Consider the following 20374-nt stretch of genomic DNA (forward strand, 5'->3'; position numbering starts at 1 on the left):
CCAGATGGTATAAGAATTCATGGTATAAAATATGTTTTTTATTGTTGGTAATTGAGAATGCTTTTCTTTCCATTGCTTTTCCATGAATTCTGTCTACTCCATCAAGAGGATGGTTTATTATTTTTGCTGCCTCTTTGATAGATTTTGAAATTTTTGATTTATCTCTAAGTCAGCATCCGCCAAACCATATAGTGCAGCCAAACGCAATTACACTTTTAATCACTGAGTCGTAAACTCTTTGCATATTTTTTAAAAATGTTCTTAAATTCCTAAGATGTATAATCTTTGTTAGGTATAATCTTTCATAGATATTATATTAATATGTTGAGAGAAATTGAGGGAACTATCAATAGTTATTCGTAAATATTTAAAATATTCCACAATCTAAACGTCATCTTTACCGATCGTCACACATTTTAAGTCGTTTTTATTTTTTATACCAAACACCTCCTTTCGGTTTTTTCAACATTTAATTCAAGCTGATTTTGTTTACACCAATCAGTGAAGATGTTTATTTGTTTGAAATAATTCTTTTCTGTAACTTTATCCTTTAATAATAGCAGTATCATCGGCATATTTCACTGTAAATCAATTTTCAAAGGATGGTGTGTCCGCTATCCCCCTATATCTATTTTCCTTTCCACGTTGATCTTGCTGAAATGACCTAAAAGAGTAGCACATGCCTTAAACCCCCTAAAATATAAAAAGCAAAATAGATTCAATCATGAATATATTTGAAACTTTAGCAGGATATCCAAAGTAGGCCTATTGTTGAAACGAAAAAGATCAACAGTAAATTGTTTTGGATTAAGTTTGATATGTTTAAAAATTTATTCTTGTGTTTATTATTATTTTTCATTTTTTAATTTCATTTAGTTTTTGCTCCCTAGGAATAGCACTATAGATTACAACAAAGCATAAAAAATGACATTTGCTTTAAATAATGTGGAATATGTTATCACTGATTCCTAGAAGATCTTGATAACTCAATTGGTAGAGCACTGGACTCGAACGCAAAACAAATCATTTTAAAACTAGGTAGAGTTGGTTAACTCCTGTACCTAGCTTTTATTTGATAGTTTTGGTCGGGCAATTTGGCATGAATTTTTATATGACAAGTATTCCAACCTCCTTAAATTCAAGGACTGCTTGAAAACTCCTTGATTTTGATATTATTGAGAAAATTTCCTCGAAAACTACCTAAATTTTGCGAGATCACCACTACTACAACCATATCATGATCAGTGCCACCATTACTACAACCACAACACCATCATCACCACTACCAACATGAATACAACAACCATTACCGCATCATTATCATTACCACCACTACTACAGCCATAACCACCACCATGTGATCATTATCACTACCACCACAACTACAACCAAAACCACCACCATTTCATCATCATTGTCATACCACCACCACCGCCTCCACATCATCATCATCATCATCACAACCACTACCACTACCAGCACATCATTATCACTACCACCACACTTCAACAACCATCAACACATCATTATCATCACAACCACCACCACCACATTACTGTCACGACGACCACTACTACAACCACCACCACAACCACATCATCATCATCATCATCATTACAACGTCTACAACTACAACAACTACCACATTATTTTCATTACCTTCCTTGTAATAATCACCACCATGAGGATCACGACCACCACTACTACAACCACCACCACATTACCAACCCTACCACCTCTACTACAACCATCACCATATCAGCATCCCTACCACCACTACTACAACCACAACTACATCATCATTATCACTACCAGAGTTACTCAAACCACCACCCCCTCTACCACATCATCATCATCATCACTACAACCACCACCAATTAATCATCATCGTCATTACCATCACCATTACTATAACCTCCACTACTACCACATCATCATCATTACTGTCGCCACTACCTCAAATACTACATCACCATCCCTACCACAACTACTCCAACCACCATTACTACAACACAACCACCACATCAACATCCCTTACACCACTACTACAACCTCCACATCACCATCTCTACTACCACTACTACACCATCACATCACCATTCCTTCCACCACAAGTAACAACAACCACCATCCCTACCACCACTACTATAACAAACTACCACCACGTCACCATCCTCCCCACCACTATTACAACAACCACATCGCCATCCCTACCATCACTACTACAACAACCATATCGCCATCCCTACCATCACCACATCACCATCCCTACCACCACAACCACTGCAAGCACCACATCACTATCTCTACCACCACTACTACAACAACCACCACCACAACCACAACATCAACCAATACTACAACAACCATCACATCACTATCCCTACCACCTCTATTATAACAACCACCACATCACCATCCCTACCACCACTACTACAACAACCCAATCACATCACCATCACTACCACCACTACTACAAACAACACCACATCACCATCCCTACCACCACAACTACTACAAACAACACAACTACAACAACCACAACCAGATCACCATGCCTACCACCACTATTACAACAACCACCACATCACAATCTCTACCACCACATCATTATCGCTATCATCACTACTACGACCATAACTACTACAACCACCACATCACCATTCCCATCATCACAACTGCAACAACCACAGACACATTACCATCCATACCATCACTACTACAACCACCACCACCACATCACCATCCCTACCACCACTACCTCCGATAGTGGGCAGGGAGGTACATGTTGTGTCTTCCTATCCGTATATCTGGTTTCCAACTTGTTTTCTGTCTTTGTCTTGGAATGAGATTACTTGGTTTTGTCCTCGCCCTGGATGGGAGGGAAACAGTCAAATTTATAGTTAGTTTTGGGAGATGATATTTTTTTCCTCGTAAATAATCTCTGTGTTATGCTTTGTATTATTTTTCCTTTTACATACGTCTTATTTTTAAACAATTGAGCGTGCTCTTCTTGGCGGGGACCTGTGCTTGTGTTTTTGGATGAGACATTTAGAATAGATTAAGTGTGATTCAGACCAATGATCCGTTACATGTTTACATTTGTAAAAATTCAAGGACCCACCAAATAGTCGACGTGATGTGATATGGAAGACTTACAATCTGTGACCACTGAATTCGTTAAGATTTCTTATTTACCGCTTGGCTGGGCTGATAAGTTGTTTACATGTTATTGTGAAATTGGACATATTGAACGGTGGGCATAAAATTGTTGACATAATATTGTTCGCTTGGGCATGCTGGCGTACACTGTGGGAAAAAAACAAAAAGCATGTTTTTTATTTTGCCCTGTTCAAATACAGAGATATCAAAACAACCAACGCCCAAACATTTTAAACCTTTATCTTGCTTAAGAGATTTTTGGAGGTTGTCTTAGTTTATCAGTACAGTGGGATCCTGATATTGGAGTTGACTTTTAGAGTTTTGACTATATGTGGATTCCACTGTATCATTTAGCCTAAAGTTTCTTTTTTAAAATTCTGGTCAAATTGAAAATAATCTGTTTTGCCAGTGTACTACACCTATGATATTTAACAGCAGTGCTGATGAAATAATAAAAACTTTACCTTTAGAAAGGCCATTGACATTATCAATTACTCCACGACTCATCACACAAAATCCCCCCATTTGAATTGCGTTTTGATTGTCTTCTAGCCTCATCAGTTCTAATATATTGCTGTAACTGCTCTTTTGATGAGTGAAAGGCAAGAGTAATTGTGACCTGAAAAAAGCAACAATAATATACTACCTATAAAGACTTATAAACACACACATACACACAAAAGCAAAGATGAGACATAAGTCGTGGCAATGCTCTCGTGGAATGAGTTGCTCCATGCTTCATGTATTCCCTCATCAGTGCTAATTGAGCCAAATTTTAATCTCATAACTCACAAGTTAACTGTTAGGTTTCATTTTTATTAATTACAAGGACTCGGGTGGCTCAGGTGGTTCCACGGTAGATGGATGAAAAAATCACCATCATGTCTTGTGTCAAATTTTTACACCTGTGCTCAGTTGCATACATTTTGGTGACACTCGCATTTTTATGACGCCAGTCATGTGGTGTCCTTGGATGAACAGATGTTGGGTAGGGATTGGAAAAAAAAATAGAAAATGAATTCATAACTCTCTCTCTCTCTCTCTCTCTCTCTCTCTCTCTCTCTCTCTCTCTCTCTCTCTCTCTCTCTCTCTCTCTCTCTCTCTCTCTCTCTCTCTCTCTCTCTCTCTCTTTCTTTCTCTCTCTCTCTCTCTCTCTCTCTCTCTCTCTCTCTCTCTCTCTCTCTCTCTCTCTCTCTCTCTCTCTCTCTCTCTTTCTCTTTCTCTTCTTTGTTATATTTTTAGAAGTCGTCTTGTCGTAGAAAGATAAAATATTACATTGCAAGGGTGATGATGGACTCGGAAAGCAATTGTTCAATTATTTTAAATTTACTGTTTTTCTTTTGTTTAGACCATGTTTTGCAAGTTGTTAGATATTCCGGAGTCTAATTTATAAACTACATAACCACTAGGTTGCAGTGACATAGTCTTTGGGCCAAAAATTTATCATCTCTTGATGGATAGCAGTATGATTAATATTTTGAGTCTTTAAAATTATTTTCTCAAAAGGACAATTCGTTAAATATTTACAAAAGAAGTATATTATGTAATGTTCCGCAAGTATCATATTGTACATGCAATTTTTTTGCATTTTGACTTCAGTTTGCCCGATGGACTGATACATTTTCCTCCTTTTTGACAAATTGCCATTATCATCACTGATTAATCATCATCATCGTCACTACAATTATCACATCACCATCCCTAATACCACTACTACAACTACCACCATTAATACAACCACTACATCACCATCCCTACCACCACTACTACAACAACATCACCATCCCGACCACCACTACGATAGCCACCACCACATCACCATCTCTTCCACCACTACTACAACCACTACCACATCACCATCCCTGCCACAACTACTACAACCACCACCTCAGCACCATCCCTACAAACACTACTACAACGACCACCACATCACAGTCCCTACCACCACTACAAGCGGGTGGTTGGATGGGAGCATCACCCTTGAATCATATACCTATGATGTTCGCATGGGTGTACGATCCGATAGTGATGTCGTTTCTTCTTCTCTTTACTAGCCTATCCTGCTTCTTTGGTTTGTGATTGTATTTTTGACAGGGGATATTTTTTTTTCTGTAAATCTTCTGCCTGTTTGTTCTTGGTTATTTATAATTTAGCTTATGATATCTTTAGGTTATGATTTTGATTTACATTTGTACTATTTTTGTTAGATTGCTTGTTTTTTTGTTTCAGCGGTCTCTCATATAACCTCAATTGTGTTGGAAGAGACCTAAAGCAACAAACAAACAAAAAAAAAAAAAAATAACAAGTTGAAAACTCCGTGAATTTCAAAATGGAATTGTCGGAGGAACCCTGCACTGTCCATTTAATGCTCCATCGATTTTCTGGTTCTGTGAAGGAAAGGGCATTTTATATTGTTTATCTTTTCCAGGCTGGTAATGTGGTGACAGGTGAGATGGTGGAGGAGTTAGTCCTGTCTGGTGCTGACATCATCAAAGTGGGCATTGGACCAGGCTCTGTTTGTACTACTAGGAAGAAGACAGGAGTGGGATACCCTCAGCTGAGTGCTGTCATTGAATGTGCCGATGCCGCCCATGGTCTTGGAGGACACATTATCTCCGTATGGAGTTGTAGACAGTCATTATCATCATCATCATTCTCATCAACTTTACTGTTTGCCACTTTCCCCATTGTCCATTTATCACTGATCACATTTTTTCCTTCCCCTCCATGACGGATTTTAAGGATTAAGTTAAATGCTGATAATTTTAATGATTATGTCAATTCCAGTTCAAAGGTTCATATGACTTTACTTGTCAATATATAAAAGTATAAAAGTGCCCCCCCCCCCCCCCAAAAAAAATATACAACAAGAAAAAACCCCATAAAACATGGACTTGTAATCAATCGTGATAGAGAGAGCTTTATTGTATTGATAAATGTAATGATTATGTCAATTCTATTTCAAAGGTCCATTTGACCTAATTGAACTACAGTAAAATTACTTTAAACCGAAAGAAGCTAAACCGAAAAATACCTTAAACCGCAAAGAATTTAATAAATTGTACTAGTTTCTTCATTATCTTTGTACTAATTCTTACGATGAACCGAAATACTTCTAAGCAGGACTTTCTTTAAACCGAAACAACTTGAGAGCACCTTCCCTTTTTCTCTCTCTATTTTTCTTCAAAAATTCGGGAAGGTGGCCACACGTAATAATGCCCGGCGATATTAAACAAAGATGAGGGTGATGGGTGGGGTGGGGGGTAGGCAAACACTTCAATCACTGCACTTGGGTTTGGCCAACACCACAATTGCACAGACTGGAAAAGGAAGACAGCGGGTGACTGGCAGGCGAAAAATGAGGAAAGAGGGGGAGTTGGGGTGTAAAATCACGCAACCGAGATGTTCTCGCTCGTGTGTTGATGCTTTGGAACTGACAAATTTTCAACACGAGAATAAGGAGGGAGGGGAGGGGAGGGGGGGGGGTGGTAGACAACTTACCATTGACATGCCACTTCATTTCCACTTTGTTTAAATGTGTGTGTGGAGGGGGGGGGGGGGGGGGGGGGGGGGGGGGGGGGGGTTCTATGTAACTAGGCCTTTGGACCAGTGACATCTATATGAAGTCCTAGCTTTGAACCTTATGGCTTCTCAACAAAAGAGGGGTGTGTAGTAGACAGCTTAGCATTGGCACGCCTTTTCATTTCCATTTCACTTCACCTCTGAGTAGCTGCGCGTCATTCATTATCAATTATCGCACAAGAACTTTCAATCTTATTTTAGCTTAGCATTTTACTAAAAGATGCCTGAAGAAAGCACTGTGCTTACACGTTGGAGTTTAAAATCAAAATACTATGTGAAGTCGATGAAAAAAAAAGTTGATCAAGACAGAGATATGTAAAATACACGGCATCCCGAACTCAACTCTTTCAACAATTTTGAATTGAAAACGAAAAACCCCCAAAAATATTTTTTAAACACACCAAAAAAAAATTTAAAAATGTAATGGTTACGAAGATGGCATTTATTCAACAACTCCATTTAACGGGAAACCTATGATACGATTAAATGAGCAAATTCCTTAAACTTTAATAGTTACTACCCTTGAAAAACATTGCAAAACGGGAACTTGCTTTAAACCAAAATGTCTTTAAACCGAAATGGTTTAGAAGGTCCCCAAAATTTCGGTTTAAAGTAATTCTACTGTATTTATTAAAGTGATAAAAAAAACCCCACAAAATATAGAGCTCTAATCAGTTGTTATTGAGAGAATTTTACCTTTTGCTTTTTATTCAGGATGGAGGCTGTACGTGTCCAGGTGATGTTGCCAAGGCATTTGGTGCTGGTGCTGATTTTGTCATGCTGGGAGGTATGTTGGCTGGCCACACAGAGTCTGGTGGAGAGACTATTGAGAAGAATGGCAAGAAATACAAACTGTTTTATGGGATGAGCTCTGCCACTGCCATGAAGAAACATGCTGGAGGTGTTGCTGAATACAGGTTGGCAACTCCAATGTTTTGGAATCAATTTTTATTTAAGAAGGATGGGGAGTGATTGGAGTGGAAATTTTCATTTTGTTCAAATCATTTTGACATATATCTAAGAGGTGACAAATATACACTTTTTCAGATTCTTGTCTAAGAGGTGAAAATTGTGTCTTGGAGGAAGGTTATAAAGTGAAAAAGTAATCAGAAATTTTCCTGTTTTCAAACAAGAATTTCACCATTGATATGTAGATAGAGTGCAAACAGTGCATCAGAATTACAGTTCTATTAAAATATTTATATTATTGCTTCTTTTTCTTTATTATTATCTGCATATTTCAGTACAAAAAATGATTGCTCTGATCAAAAACTAATGATATCGTTATTTTGGCGTAGTTGGTAATGAAGTGTTCATTTGTCTGATTTTATTACATCGATTATTATTTTTAAGATTGTGCATCTTTATAATTCTAAGTTTCACATTTTCATTTCATGTGAAAATGTTCATCAAATCTTCATTTCAAAGTGGCATTTTAAAGTAATAGTGTTAATCTTCTTTTCACTCTTTTTAAAAAAGATTTATTGCACTTTTTAATCAATGATAATTGATTATCATTCTTTTCATTTCCCTTTTACACACCAGAGCTTCAGAAGGGAAAACAGTCACCATTCCATACAGAGGAGATGTGGATACAACTGTGCTTGATATCTTAGGAGGGGTTCGCTCTACATGCACATATGTCGGTGCTTCCAAATTGAAGGAGTTGAGTCGAAGGACAACATTTATAAGAGTTTCTCAACAACTCAACGAGGTCTACAGCTCTCAGACGACAGAGCATTGATCTAATTAGCTGTGCTTTTTTGCCATGAAGCCATCTTCAGTATTTTGTTGGTTGTTATTGTTGTTTGCCCCTCATTCCCAATCCATCTATTGTTAAGCAAAGATAATCAGAGATCATGGGTGTGGTGTGTGATAACCAGGAATACTTTAATTTTTTTTATTTTTTTTACTTCATACTTCCCCACCCTCCTGCATTCTTTATATCAAATCTTTGAATTTTTGTTTTGTTCATGAGGTACCCGATTTGTTGGCTTGTTTTGATTTGAATCCCTATGTAAAGTGTTGTTGTTATTTGGCCATATTAAGTTTGATGGGCTTATTGTGATGGTTAGATGTGATTGGTTTCCTCTACAAAGAAGCCAATCAAGATTATAGTAAATAGTACTCCTGTTTGTTCCAAGAATTTATACATAATCATAAGGGCATTACTTTAACGTTGCTTTCGTTTTTTATGTCTCTATATATATAATATAATGTCATATTATAGTGGTATGGTCAGTTCTACATATTCAAAAGTATTTTATAGGAGTGAAAATGTTTTAATAATGCTGATTTTTGTTGTTGACAAAATTGATCGAATCTCATCTTGTTGAAGATTTTATTTGACATATCAAGCCAGTCTGATCTTGTAGATCATCTACTCATATTTTCCTTATTTTGAGACTTTTGGTAATCTTTAAACTAAAATACTTTTGATAATCTGATCTTACTTTGTAACATGAGAAAGAGAAAGGACGGGTTTAAGAGTCTCTTTAATTTTCAAAGGTTATGACTATGAATAATGTCGCCAGGTTTTTTACAAGTGAAGTTTTGGATTATTTAGAATTTATAGTCGATTATTTAGAGTCGGATGATATTATCTTTGTTTTTTATTTTCGATTGTTATTCTGCTTTACACATGATTTGATATTATCCAATTTTAAAGAATCTCTGTCAATATTAAAATCCCTATATTCTCCTCTTTTGCCCTTATTCTTTCTCCATTCATCTGTTTTATTGTTAAATGGAATTGAACCTGCTGTCAGTAATTATTTTTTGTTTTTGTTTGTTTTAAAGAGTTTATTTTTATCTTGATTGCCTTCCCACTGGTATATTTACATCACCTTTGATATGAATTTAGCTGTCTATACAGAAAATGGTGGAGGTTGAGTAATTGTACAAAGTGGTTAATCCAATTAAATGTGAAATATTTTCTGGGTGGGGACTTCTGTCCTTCCATCACGAGCAGGGAGACCCATATCTGTTTTCCAACTTACTTTCTACTGTCCCGGAATGAGATTACTTAGTTTTGTCTTGGCCCTGGCCAGAATCATTGCTGGGAGAGAAACGGTCAAATGTACACTTATAATTTGGGGAGATGGTATTTATTTTTTTCCCTTGTAAATCATCTCTTCGTTATGCAGTTACATTTTTTGTTTTGAATAACAGTATCATGATTTGTAAACATTTGAGTGTGTAGCTTTTAGTGGGGACCAGCTTTGGCTTGGATGAGACTTTTAGGTGATCTCAAATTAAGTACACTGTTAATGTGCTCTAGGTATTTACTTCTGTTTTCTATTTGAACCATTTCTCTTTGTCTTACATTTTCTTGTATGCTTTTACCTGTAAACAAAGTATTTTTTGGACTGTCCAGTTTTCTTCCTTTACTGACACTGAAATGTCCTAAATGTTTTGCATTGCTGTAAAACTCTTCGAAACAAAAACAAACAATAACTTTGGGATGGATAGAGATTTACTCAGGACAAGGGAATGTTTGTCAAAAATTCTTTTTCTTTCTACTCCTTGCCTTTAAAAATATATCGCGTTTCATTGTTATGTGAACCATTTTCAACTTTGTTGATTTTGTTTTATGCCACAACCGGATCATTGAAAGCCTGATTATATTAAGCCCCGAAAGACCCGTTCAGCCATAGTTTATCCTGGTTGGAATTTTGGGAGATGATATTTTTTGTCTTGTAAATCATCTCTCTTATGCACTATAATATTTTGTTTTACATATATATGATTTGTAAATATTTGAATGTGTTCCTCTTAGTGGGGACCTCTCATCAGGATGAGACATTTAGGTGATCTCAAACTAAGTACACTGATAGTGTGCTCTTGGAATCTACATCTGTTCCCTATTTGAACTAATTCCCCTTTGTTTTACTTTTTCTTTTACTATCCCATTTTCTTCCTTTTTCCTGTATGACTTAAATGTGTTGCAAGCGCCATAAAACCCTTAAAAACAAAACAAAAACAAATCCAATCACTGCTGAGTGGACAAGGGGGTGGGGGGCAGAAATAATATAAAGTGCGCTTGTGATCGATACTTGTCCAATTGTATATGAAGCAAGGGCTTTGATTGGGATCACTGATTGTATTAAGTACCTCTTGTCTTTTTTTTATCCAACAATTTTTAACAACTGGCTGGGGTTCCCTACCTCCACAGTGGGCAGGGAGGTACAAACCGTGTCTTCTATCCCCTTATATGTGTTTTCCAATATGCTTTCTGTCTTTGTCTTGGTATGAGATTGCTTGGCTTTGTCCCGACCCTGGCCGGAGTCCTTGGCTGGGAGGGAAACAGTCAAATGCATAGTTATTGTTTTGGGAGATGATATTTTTTTCCTTGTAAATCATCTCTCTGTTATGTATTATTATATTTGTTATTTTTAATGTATAATGAAATGTAAGCATTTGAGTGTATTCCTCTTTGTTGGATCTTGTGCTTGTGTCTGGGTGAGACTTATAGGTGATCTCAGACTAAGTACATTGATGGTATGCTCTTGAAATCTACATCTGATCCCTATTTGTTCCCAATTGCCCTTTGTCTTACTTTCTCTTGGGTGCTTTGATTGTAATTCTAGAACTTTCTACTATCCCATTTTCTTCCTTTTTACTGGCGCTGATATAACCTAAATGTGTTGCAAGCACTTTTTATGCATTTTTACATCAGTATTCAAAGTTTTATAATATTTTGACAATCATTTCTTACAAGCGCTGAAGTAATCTGAAAGTGTTGCAAGGGTGCAGTCTTTAACTAAGAGGGAAACATTCAAATGCATGGGGAATATCTTTTCCCCCTTGTAAATCATCTTCCCATCTTAAAATGTTACCATTGTTTGTTAGGGAAGTATATTTTGTTATTATGGATATGTATTTAGCAAGCCTTTGAGTGTATCCCTCTTGGTGTAGATCCTGTGCCTGTGTTATACTTTTTTTTTCTGCATTTCAATTAAGACCTAGTAAACTTTGTGGTATTTATAATCTGTTGAATATCACACAATCTTCCTTTTTAGTGGTGCTAAACTGACCAACGTGTCGAAAACACCTTAAGACTTCTATTCTAATAGTTATAGATCATTTTGCTTGACATAAAATCGACCTAAACCCCCTCAACTCCTACAGTCATGGGTGATAAATGTGATGGGCGTGATTATATATGTTTTACTATTTAGAAAGCTTTAATTGTTCAGTGAAATAAAGATATTATAACGTTATTTGTCATTTGTTTTTTGTTTTTGTTTGGTCTAATTCAGAAATTCTGGGTGGCAGAAAGGTAACTTTTGCTTTGTCTTCTATACCCCTTTATCTGTTTCCCCTCTCCTTCTATCCCACTTTTATCTGTTTCCTCTCTCCTTCTATCCCCTTTTATCTATTTGCTTTAATTGTAATTCTAGAACTTCTTACTATCCCATTTTCTTCCTTTTTACCGGCGCTGATATAACCTAAATGTGTTGCGAGCGCCGTAAAACCCTTAAAAACAAAAACAAACATATCTGTTTCCCCTCTCCTTCTATCCCCCTTTACCTGTTCTCCTCTCCTTCTATTCCCCTTTACGGTTTCCCCTCTCCTTCTATCCCCCTTTACCTGTTTCCCCTCTCCCCATTCTCTCCGTCTTTGTTCTGGATTGATGTTGCTCGGTTTTACCGTTGTCCTTGTGTGGATCCTAACTGGAAGGGAAACATCAAATGCATAGCTCATGGGTGGGGTTCCTGACCTCACATAGTGGGCAGCGAAGCACTTACTGCGTCTTCTATCCCCCTGTATCTGTTTTCCAACATGCTTTCTGTCTTTGTCTTGGAATGAGATTACTTGGTTTTGTTCTGGCTCTGATTAGAAGGGAAACAGTTAAATGTATAGTTAGAGTTGTGGGAGATGTTTTTGCCTTGTAAAACATCTCTCTGTTATGCCCTGCATTATTTTTGCTTTACATATATATGATTTGTAAACATTTGAGTGTGTTCCTCTTAGTGGGGACCTGTGCTTGTGTCAGGATGAGATATTAGGTGATCTCAAACTAAGTACACTGAGTGTGCTCTTGGAATCTACATGTTCCCAATTTGAACTAATTCCCCATTGTTTTCCTTTTTCTTGGGAGCTTTAAGTGTAATTTCTATAAATCTTTTACTGTCCCATTTTCTTCCTTTTTCTGGAGCTGATTCGATCTAAATGTGTTACAAGCGCCGTAAAACCCTTAACCCTCCCCCCCCCCCCCCCCTAGAAATAATCTCTCTGGTACTATCATAAGTTTTAAAAAAATATTGTACTTTGTAAACATTTGAGTGTATCCTTAATAGCGGGATCCTTTGCTTGTGCCTGGATGGGACTTTTATGTATTGTCAAAATAGGCACATTGATGTTCCCTATTTGAATTAGTCCCCTTTATCTGACTTTTTCTTTGGTGCTCTTAACTTCAGATCTACAACTTTTCCCTGATCATCTTCCTTTTCACTGGCGCTGAAATAACCGACAAGCTGGTATTGCGGGGTTTATTTGTTGTTTTTTTTTGCATCGCTTGCGGCCGCAAAAAATTGCAGAAGATCCCGGATTTGCATTGCGGCCGCAAAATCTGCAGCTTTTTGCAATTTTAAAAAAATGTTTTTTTGCAAATTTTCGAGATTTTATAAGTGTGTTCACCATTTAAAAATGGATAGAATCCTCTTGTATTTTCCAGACTTGAACATAAGAGATACACCGCAGTCCGCTTAAGACTCCCGGGGACCAGAAAAAAGTTGATCTAATCCGAGGTTTATCTTATCCAAAAGCTCTAGGGGAACAACTTTTCAGTGACACAAACGTATGTTTAATGTTTTTGTTTTCCTCCTTTAATTAATACATATCTCCAGAAAGACGCCCAGTTTCCTGTTGAGCTTGACTAAATTAAAATTGACTTTTTTAAATACTTTTATTTGTCTGAACTTTTCATAACTTTTAATCGACATGGAGGTGGACGAAACGGATACAGGCAGAAGTCATTGTGGAAGGACCAACTCTCCATGAATGGCCGCCAAACATGCGATATGATCACTGCAAGTCCAGTCGCGTGAAGGTCCTGGTCTTAAGAGTTATCTTTCTCAAGGCAACATAGATACGAGGATCTAAAAGCTTTGCAAGGCTGAATGAGAATGGAAAAAAAAGTAGAAGAGCTGAGACGCTATCGTTACAAGAATAAATGGTCTAGGCTAATTGAATGATGAGTGCCAGTCTCGTTCGGATTGTGGGGTGTGTGGATGGGTGACACAATGAGGAGGGAAGGGATCATAGACAAAAGCACAACACATATGGGGGCTATATTATCACCAACCCATGTTCACGTGCGTGAATGCGTCATGTGGTGACAGTTGGTCATTTAGGTGAATCCAGAGGACATACACACATATGAACTTTAAAAAATGGGACATGGAGAGGAAGGGGAGGGAGTTGTATGATTGACAGACACCTTGTCAATCCCAGTCGTGCAAATCCAGATTGATGAGTTTATCTTATCTGGACTAGCTCAGGGGCGGAGTTTATCTTAAACGTTTTAGATTACTGATGATTTGGTGAAGAAAAAATCGGGACCAGCCTAAGATTTTATTTTAAGCGAGAAGTTACTTAACGCATTTTATCTTAAGCGGAGAGCAGTGTGTTCGTTTTCATTCTTTCGTTATCGGCGATGGTCGCCGTTTTCATTACGTGGCATAACGATGATATCTTGTAATCTAGACCTCTATTTAGGTTAATACCGTTTGCAGCCATCATTTCAACAAAATATTCCACTCCCTGTGAAAGACACGAGTTATGCACGTGCTCTAGTTTACTTTATTGTTTTATGTTGATGGGACGTCATCGGAACTGACACGCCATAATGTGTTGTTTTTATCGTATTGATCACATAAAGTGATCGTACCGAAATTGGTAAGCTTTCTAGAACAAACGATGGCCCGTTTTATCCACGTATTTCATCTGACAAAGAAGTTTTAATTTAAGTCTACAATCAGATGAGCTGATTTAATATTCATAAATGACAATTCGTTGTGTATTCGACACTAGACATCAATTTTCACAGTTGCTCATATATCTAGAATGTTATACTTAGTAAAACGATGAATTAAGTGCAGAGTGGATGTGTGTGTGTTTGTTTGTATTGTGTATATGTGTATGTGTGTGAATGTGTGTGTATATGTGAATGTGTGTGTGTGTGTGTGTGTGTTCATGGATATGTGGAGCGTCTGATCCATCTGTATTTCTAAGTGCCGACGAGCATTTTATCAATTTGGAAGTGGGCACTATAAATGATTATCGTCATGTTATGTTATGTTATATAAGCAATGCAGTCACCCCACCTCCTGCCATATTTTAAATTGGGCTCTTTTCATTTTGTCTTTGAGTAAGACAGATTACTCTATTCAACTCCAACTCCAGTAATGGATTTTAAACATGATCTTTCATACAGAGCAATATTTCCATACTGTGCATTAATCGCATCACTTTGGGATTATGGGGAGTGGAGAAGAAACCCACGACTTTGGGATGTGGACATCAGTGGGGAGTAAACCTGGGACTATGGGCTGGTGACAGCGGTGAGGAGTGAACTGAGGACTGTAAGATGTAGACTCAAGGGTAGTGAACAAGAACCCACTTTTTTTTTTAGATACAGTCACTGGTCTGCTCATGTGGTGAGGAGGAGGAAGATGCAGAGCATAAACTGCAGCGATGCAGACGATATTCATCCCATATAGAAGAGATATGACCCTTTGCAACTTCTCTAAATACAAAACTTTGCGCCCCATTAGAACTCAAAAAGACGAGTACCCTCATCTTCAATACAGGACTCCAAATATAGAATCATAATAAGATAAGAAGAAGAAGAAGACTTCATTATTTCAGTGCACGACTACTATTACAAATAGGTCACTTGCTGTGTCTTCTATGCCCCTATATCTGATTTCCAACTTGCTTTCTGTCTTTGCCTGGAATGAGATTACTTGGTTCAGTCCTGGCTTAGGTTGAGAGAGAAACAGTCAAATGTACAGTATTTAGTTTCGAGAAAGATTTTTTTCGTGGTAAATCATCGTTCTGATATGTACTGTAACATTTTTTTGGTCTTGAATATTATATTTTGCAAGCATTTGAGTGTATTCCTCTTGGTAGGATGATGTGCGTGTGTCTGGATTGGACTTTCACTTTCAGTCGATTTTACACTAAGCATATTGAAAGCTTGCTTTTGGAATCTAAATCTGTTCCCTATTTTAACAATTCCCCTTTGCCTTTAATTTTCTTGGGAGCTTTAAGAATAAATCTAGATTTTTTTTACTATCCTATCTCCTTCCTTTTGACTAGCGCTGAAATGACCTAAAAGTGTCGCAAGTGCTGTAAAATCCTTAAAACAAAAACAAAAGAAACTAATACAAGTACAAGAATATTTTTAGTATGTAGCCTACCAATATTCCTATTGCTTGATTGTAATTGGAAGATTGATCTGATTTTAAAATAAAATGAAAATGCGTGCTTATGAGTGAAAATCACAATTCCCCAAGATAAATTTTGCTCTACCGGTATTATGAGTTTGCAGTTCTGTTTATGTGGTGTAATGGAGTAAAATGTGAAAAGTGGAGGGAGAACAGCACAGAGTCATGGTCTTCATCTCATGACATAGAAATACCCAGTTCAAAACACACCCGTAACGTTGTTTGACCTTCAGCAAGTTGCCTCTTCCAAATTCATGTAGCACAGTGCTCATGATGGCCCCGGGCGCTTCTTCTCATTGAGATAAAAATTGAGCTTTTTCATTTTTGAGCTTTTTTTATATAGCGGAATATCCACTAAACGTGCCCAAAGCGCTTTACAGGGGGTCCCTGGCCAACAGCAACATTTAACATTTAGGACGGGACATAACGCCTGTTAGGTAATATTACAATTTTTTCGGACAGAGACAATGTTGTTAACGGCCAGGTACTCATTTTACACCTGAGTATTGTGAGAGAATGAATAAAGAGCCTTCTCCAAGGACTCAACTATGCGCCGAGCGAAGCTCGAACTCAGGACTTTCCGATCCGTCAGCGAGTGTCATACTACAAGGCCACATAGCCACATGTTTCTCAGGCTTAAAAAAAAAAAGATGGTCATTAAGAAGGAAAGAGAATATATTGGTTACGACAGTGATTGACACTGGCATTATTTCAATGGACTGTTAGCTAGTGTCCTGTGCGGGGAGGTTACATCCAAGGGAAACATTATGAAGATTGTATTATATAACCATTCATTTTACTCCAATCATTATTTCTGTAAAATACTGTAGGCAACTCAAATCTTCTTTTTGGATGTAGTCAGAATTTCTGACAAAAATGAGCAGCTTTACAAAAAAAAAAAAGAACAAAATACCAAGCACGGAACGTTTTGGGCTCAAAACCCTTCTTCAGCTAACAACAAACCAAAAAAAAAAAATGAAAGAGAAAGGACCTGCAGAATAGTTCTCCGCTGTCGATCTGGTTTTTTAGTAATGTACTTAGGTTTTCATTTTTTTTTTTTGTTGGCTGAAGAAGGGTTTTGAGCCCAGAACGTTCCGTGTTTGGTATTTTGTCATTTTTAAAGCTAATATAGTCATGTTTGTTTATTATTTTTTACAGTTCACAGCTTCAAGCAGTTAGCATCACTCAGAATATCTGAGTTCTGTTCTTTTTCATGAAACAACGCTTCAACTCAAACAATAGACTGGACTTGGAAAGTTTGTTTTTATGAGTTTTGCAACATTTATAGGTTAGTCAAAATTAAAAGGAAGACGATTGGAGAGTCAAATAAGTTAAAATCTGTAGTTTAGGTTCATTTTCGAGCTTCATATAATTGAGAGGGGCAAGTTCAAACAAAATATAGAAGTAGATTCCAGAACTATTTATCTGTGTGTCTGGTATCAAATAACCTTGTTTGCTTGTTTTGTTTTTAAGGGTTTTAGGGCGCTTACAACACATTTAGGTTATATCAGCGCCAGTAAAAAGAAGAAAATGGGATAGTCAAATTCTAGCATTACAATTAAAGCACCAAAGAAAACGTAAGACAAAGGGGAACTGGGAACAGATAGGGATCAGATGTAGATTCCAAGAGCATAACCATCAATGTACTGAGTTGTTTGTTTAATTTTAAGGGTTTTACGGCGCTTGCAACACATTTAGGTTATATCAGCGCCAGTGAAAAGGAAGAAAATGGGATAGTAAAAAGTTCTAGAATTACAAATAAAGCAAATAGATAAAAGGGGATAGAAGGAGAGATGAAACAGATAAAAGTACTTAGTTTGAGATCACCTAAGTCTCATCCAGACACAAGCACAGATCCCACTAAGAGGAACGCACTCAAATGTTTACAAATCATATGTTAAAAATGAAAAGAATAACAGTACATAACAGAGATATGATTTACAAGGAAAAAAATATAATCTCCCAAAACTATAACTATACATTCGACTGTTTCCCTCTCAGCCAAGGACTCCGACCAAAGTCAGGACAAATCCAAGACAAAGACAGAAAGCAATTGGAAAACAGATAAGAGGGGATAAGAGAAACAGAAAGTACCTCCCTGCCCGCTATGGGAGAATGTACTTAGTTTGAGATCACCTAAAGTCTCATCCGGAAACAACACAAGATCCAACAAAGATGCTTACATTATACATCCAAATAACCTTGTTCTAGATACAAGCCAAGAATCCCAGCCAAGGACTCTTTCAAATTATTATCATGTATCAACTAATTTAAAATAAATGGATATACATATAACAAGAAGCTCATTGTTAAGGGGTAAAAAGTTACTTCCCAAATGTTTCGCTCTCGGTAAAGGAAACCAATAAATCAAAACCAAGCTATTTCATCCCAGGATGACCAGAAAGCAAAGGGGTAGAAAAGCGGGGCTAGGGGGGGGGGGGGGGGGGGGGGGGGGCAACACCTAGGGATAGAAAGAGATTGTTTTTAAGGGTTTTACAGCGCTTGCAACATGTATTAAGGTAATATCAGTGCCAGTAAAAAGGAAGAAAATGGGATAGTTACAAGTTCTAGAATTACAATTAAAGCACCAAAGAAAAAGAAAGAAAAAGGGGAATTGGTTCAAATAGAGGCCAGATGTAGATTCCAAGAGCATGCTATGCTATCAAAGTACTTAGTTAAAGATCACCTGAAGTCTCACCCTGACACAAGCACAGGTTCCCACAAAGAGGAATACACTCAAATGTTTACAAATCATATATAATATGTCAACAAAACATAATACAGTGCATAACAGAAAGATGATTTACAAGACAAAAAATATCATCTCCCAAAACTCAACTATACATTTGACTGTTTCCCTCTCAGCTAAGGTATCCGGCCAGGGCGAGGACAAAACCAAGTAATCTCATCCCAAGACAAAGACATAAGCATCCCAAGACAAAGACAGAAAGCATGTTGGAAAACAGACACAGGGGGATAGAAGACACAGTAAGTGCCTCCCTTCCCACTAAAGGTGGCCAGGAACCCCACCCAGGGATAGAAAGAGAAACAGGAAGAGGATCTCTCAAGCCCAACATTGGAGGTCACTGACCTAAGGAACAAGAAAATAACGAGATGTAATAATATATCTCAAACAATAGGGGAAATGTTTATTTGGCAGCACATTAAATCATTACAGGGCAATTACAAAACAACAATTTAAATTCAGTCAAATGAACAACATAGACGGCATGAATAATATAGTGAGCGACACAAAAACATTGGAGTTGAAATAAATAAAAAAGAATAATAAAACGACCCGTCATCAACGATTTTTGTTGTTTTTAAATTGTAATTCAAACATTTGCAACACTTTAGGGCCAAACAATCGCTCAGACGATTAGTACCCTCCTTCCCCCCCCCCCCCCCACCCCCTAAAAACCCCAACAAAAACCGATAGATCCAAGCTAAAAGATAAGGCAATCAGTTCTGTTACGGGAAAAGTAATTATCCCCAGCCCAGACATTAGCTAGCAATGACTATCCCGCACAAATCTTTGGGCCTCTTTTCCGCTCACGAAGTGCCCAAATTCGCAACAAAATATGGGACGAAGCCGTTTCGTGTATGCTATTTAAAAAAATTAATTACGACGCTGTTTATCGATGAATATGACTGAGAGTTGGCACACAGTTAGAAAAAATGTCATTTTAGATTATGTCAAGCGACAAATCTCGTGCGATTACCAGAAGACCGTTAAAAATAAATTTTTACTCTTTGGAGTAAAATATTTCTAAAACTACCGGGCGTGGAGGTTTTGTCGCTGACAAGGTAATACATGAACATTTCTTCTTTTTGGTTGTAAAATTTCATATGAATATGAAGAGTACTTTTCCCGTATTTTACAAAACACCATCCTAATTTGCTCTTCAAGTTTCAATCTTTTAATCCACTTATTACGTGAGATACAACCAAAGGTCGAGAAAAAAAATGCCGAAAAAGCGTCCCATATTTTCGCGTTTTTTTCCTCTTTGCGGGTCATCCAAATAAATGACACCTTTGAAACTGCATAACTTGTTTATTTATGAATGGATTTTCAAAATTCAAAAACATTTTTACTCAGTGGAGATAGGGCTTTGATTTTAGACAAAATTTTCCTCAAAAAGAGAAAAAAACATTGCGACATTAGCACCAGACAA

General features: G+C 37.2%; 1 protein-coding gene across 1 annotated transcript in view; it reads left to right on the forward strand.

The window, feature by feature from the left end:
- Positions 1-11966, forward strand: part of LOC144977098 (GMP reductase 2-like) — a 118098-nt gene extending 106132 nt beyond the window's left edge. The window contains exons 5-7 of the mRNA XM_078921895.1: positions 5591-5779; positions 7459-7661; positions 8290-11966. Coding sequence (XP_078778021.1) covers positions 5591-5779; positions 7459-7661; positions 8290-8488 — 591 coding nt within the window. The 3' untranslated portion in view covers positions 8489-11966. The remainder of the gene's footprint in view (positions 1-5590; positions 5780-7458; positions 7662-8289) is intronic.
- The last annotated feature ends 8408 nt before the right edge of the window (positions 11967-20374 follow it).

The sequence above is a fragment of the Berghia stephanieae genome, chromosome 7 (genome assembly GCF_034508935.2).
Source record: "Berghia stephanieae isolate SIO BIC M18660-M18661 chromosome 7, UCSD_Bste_1.3, whole genome shotgun sequence".
Taxonomy (NCBI): domain Eukaryota; kingdom Metazoa; phylum Mollusca; class Gastropoda; order Nudibranchia; family Aeolidiidae; genus Berghia; species Berghia stephanieae.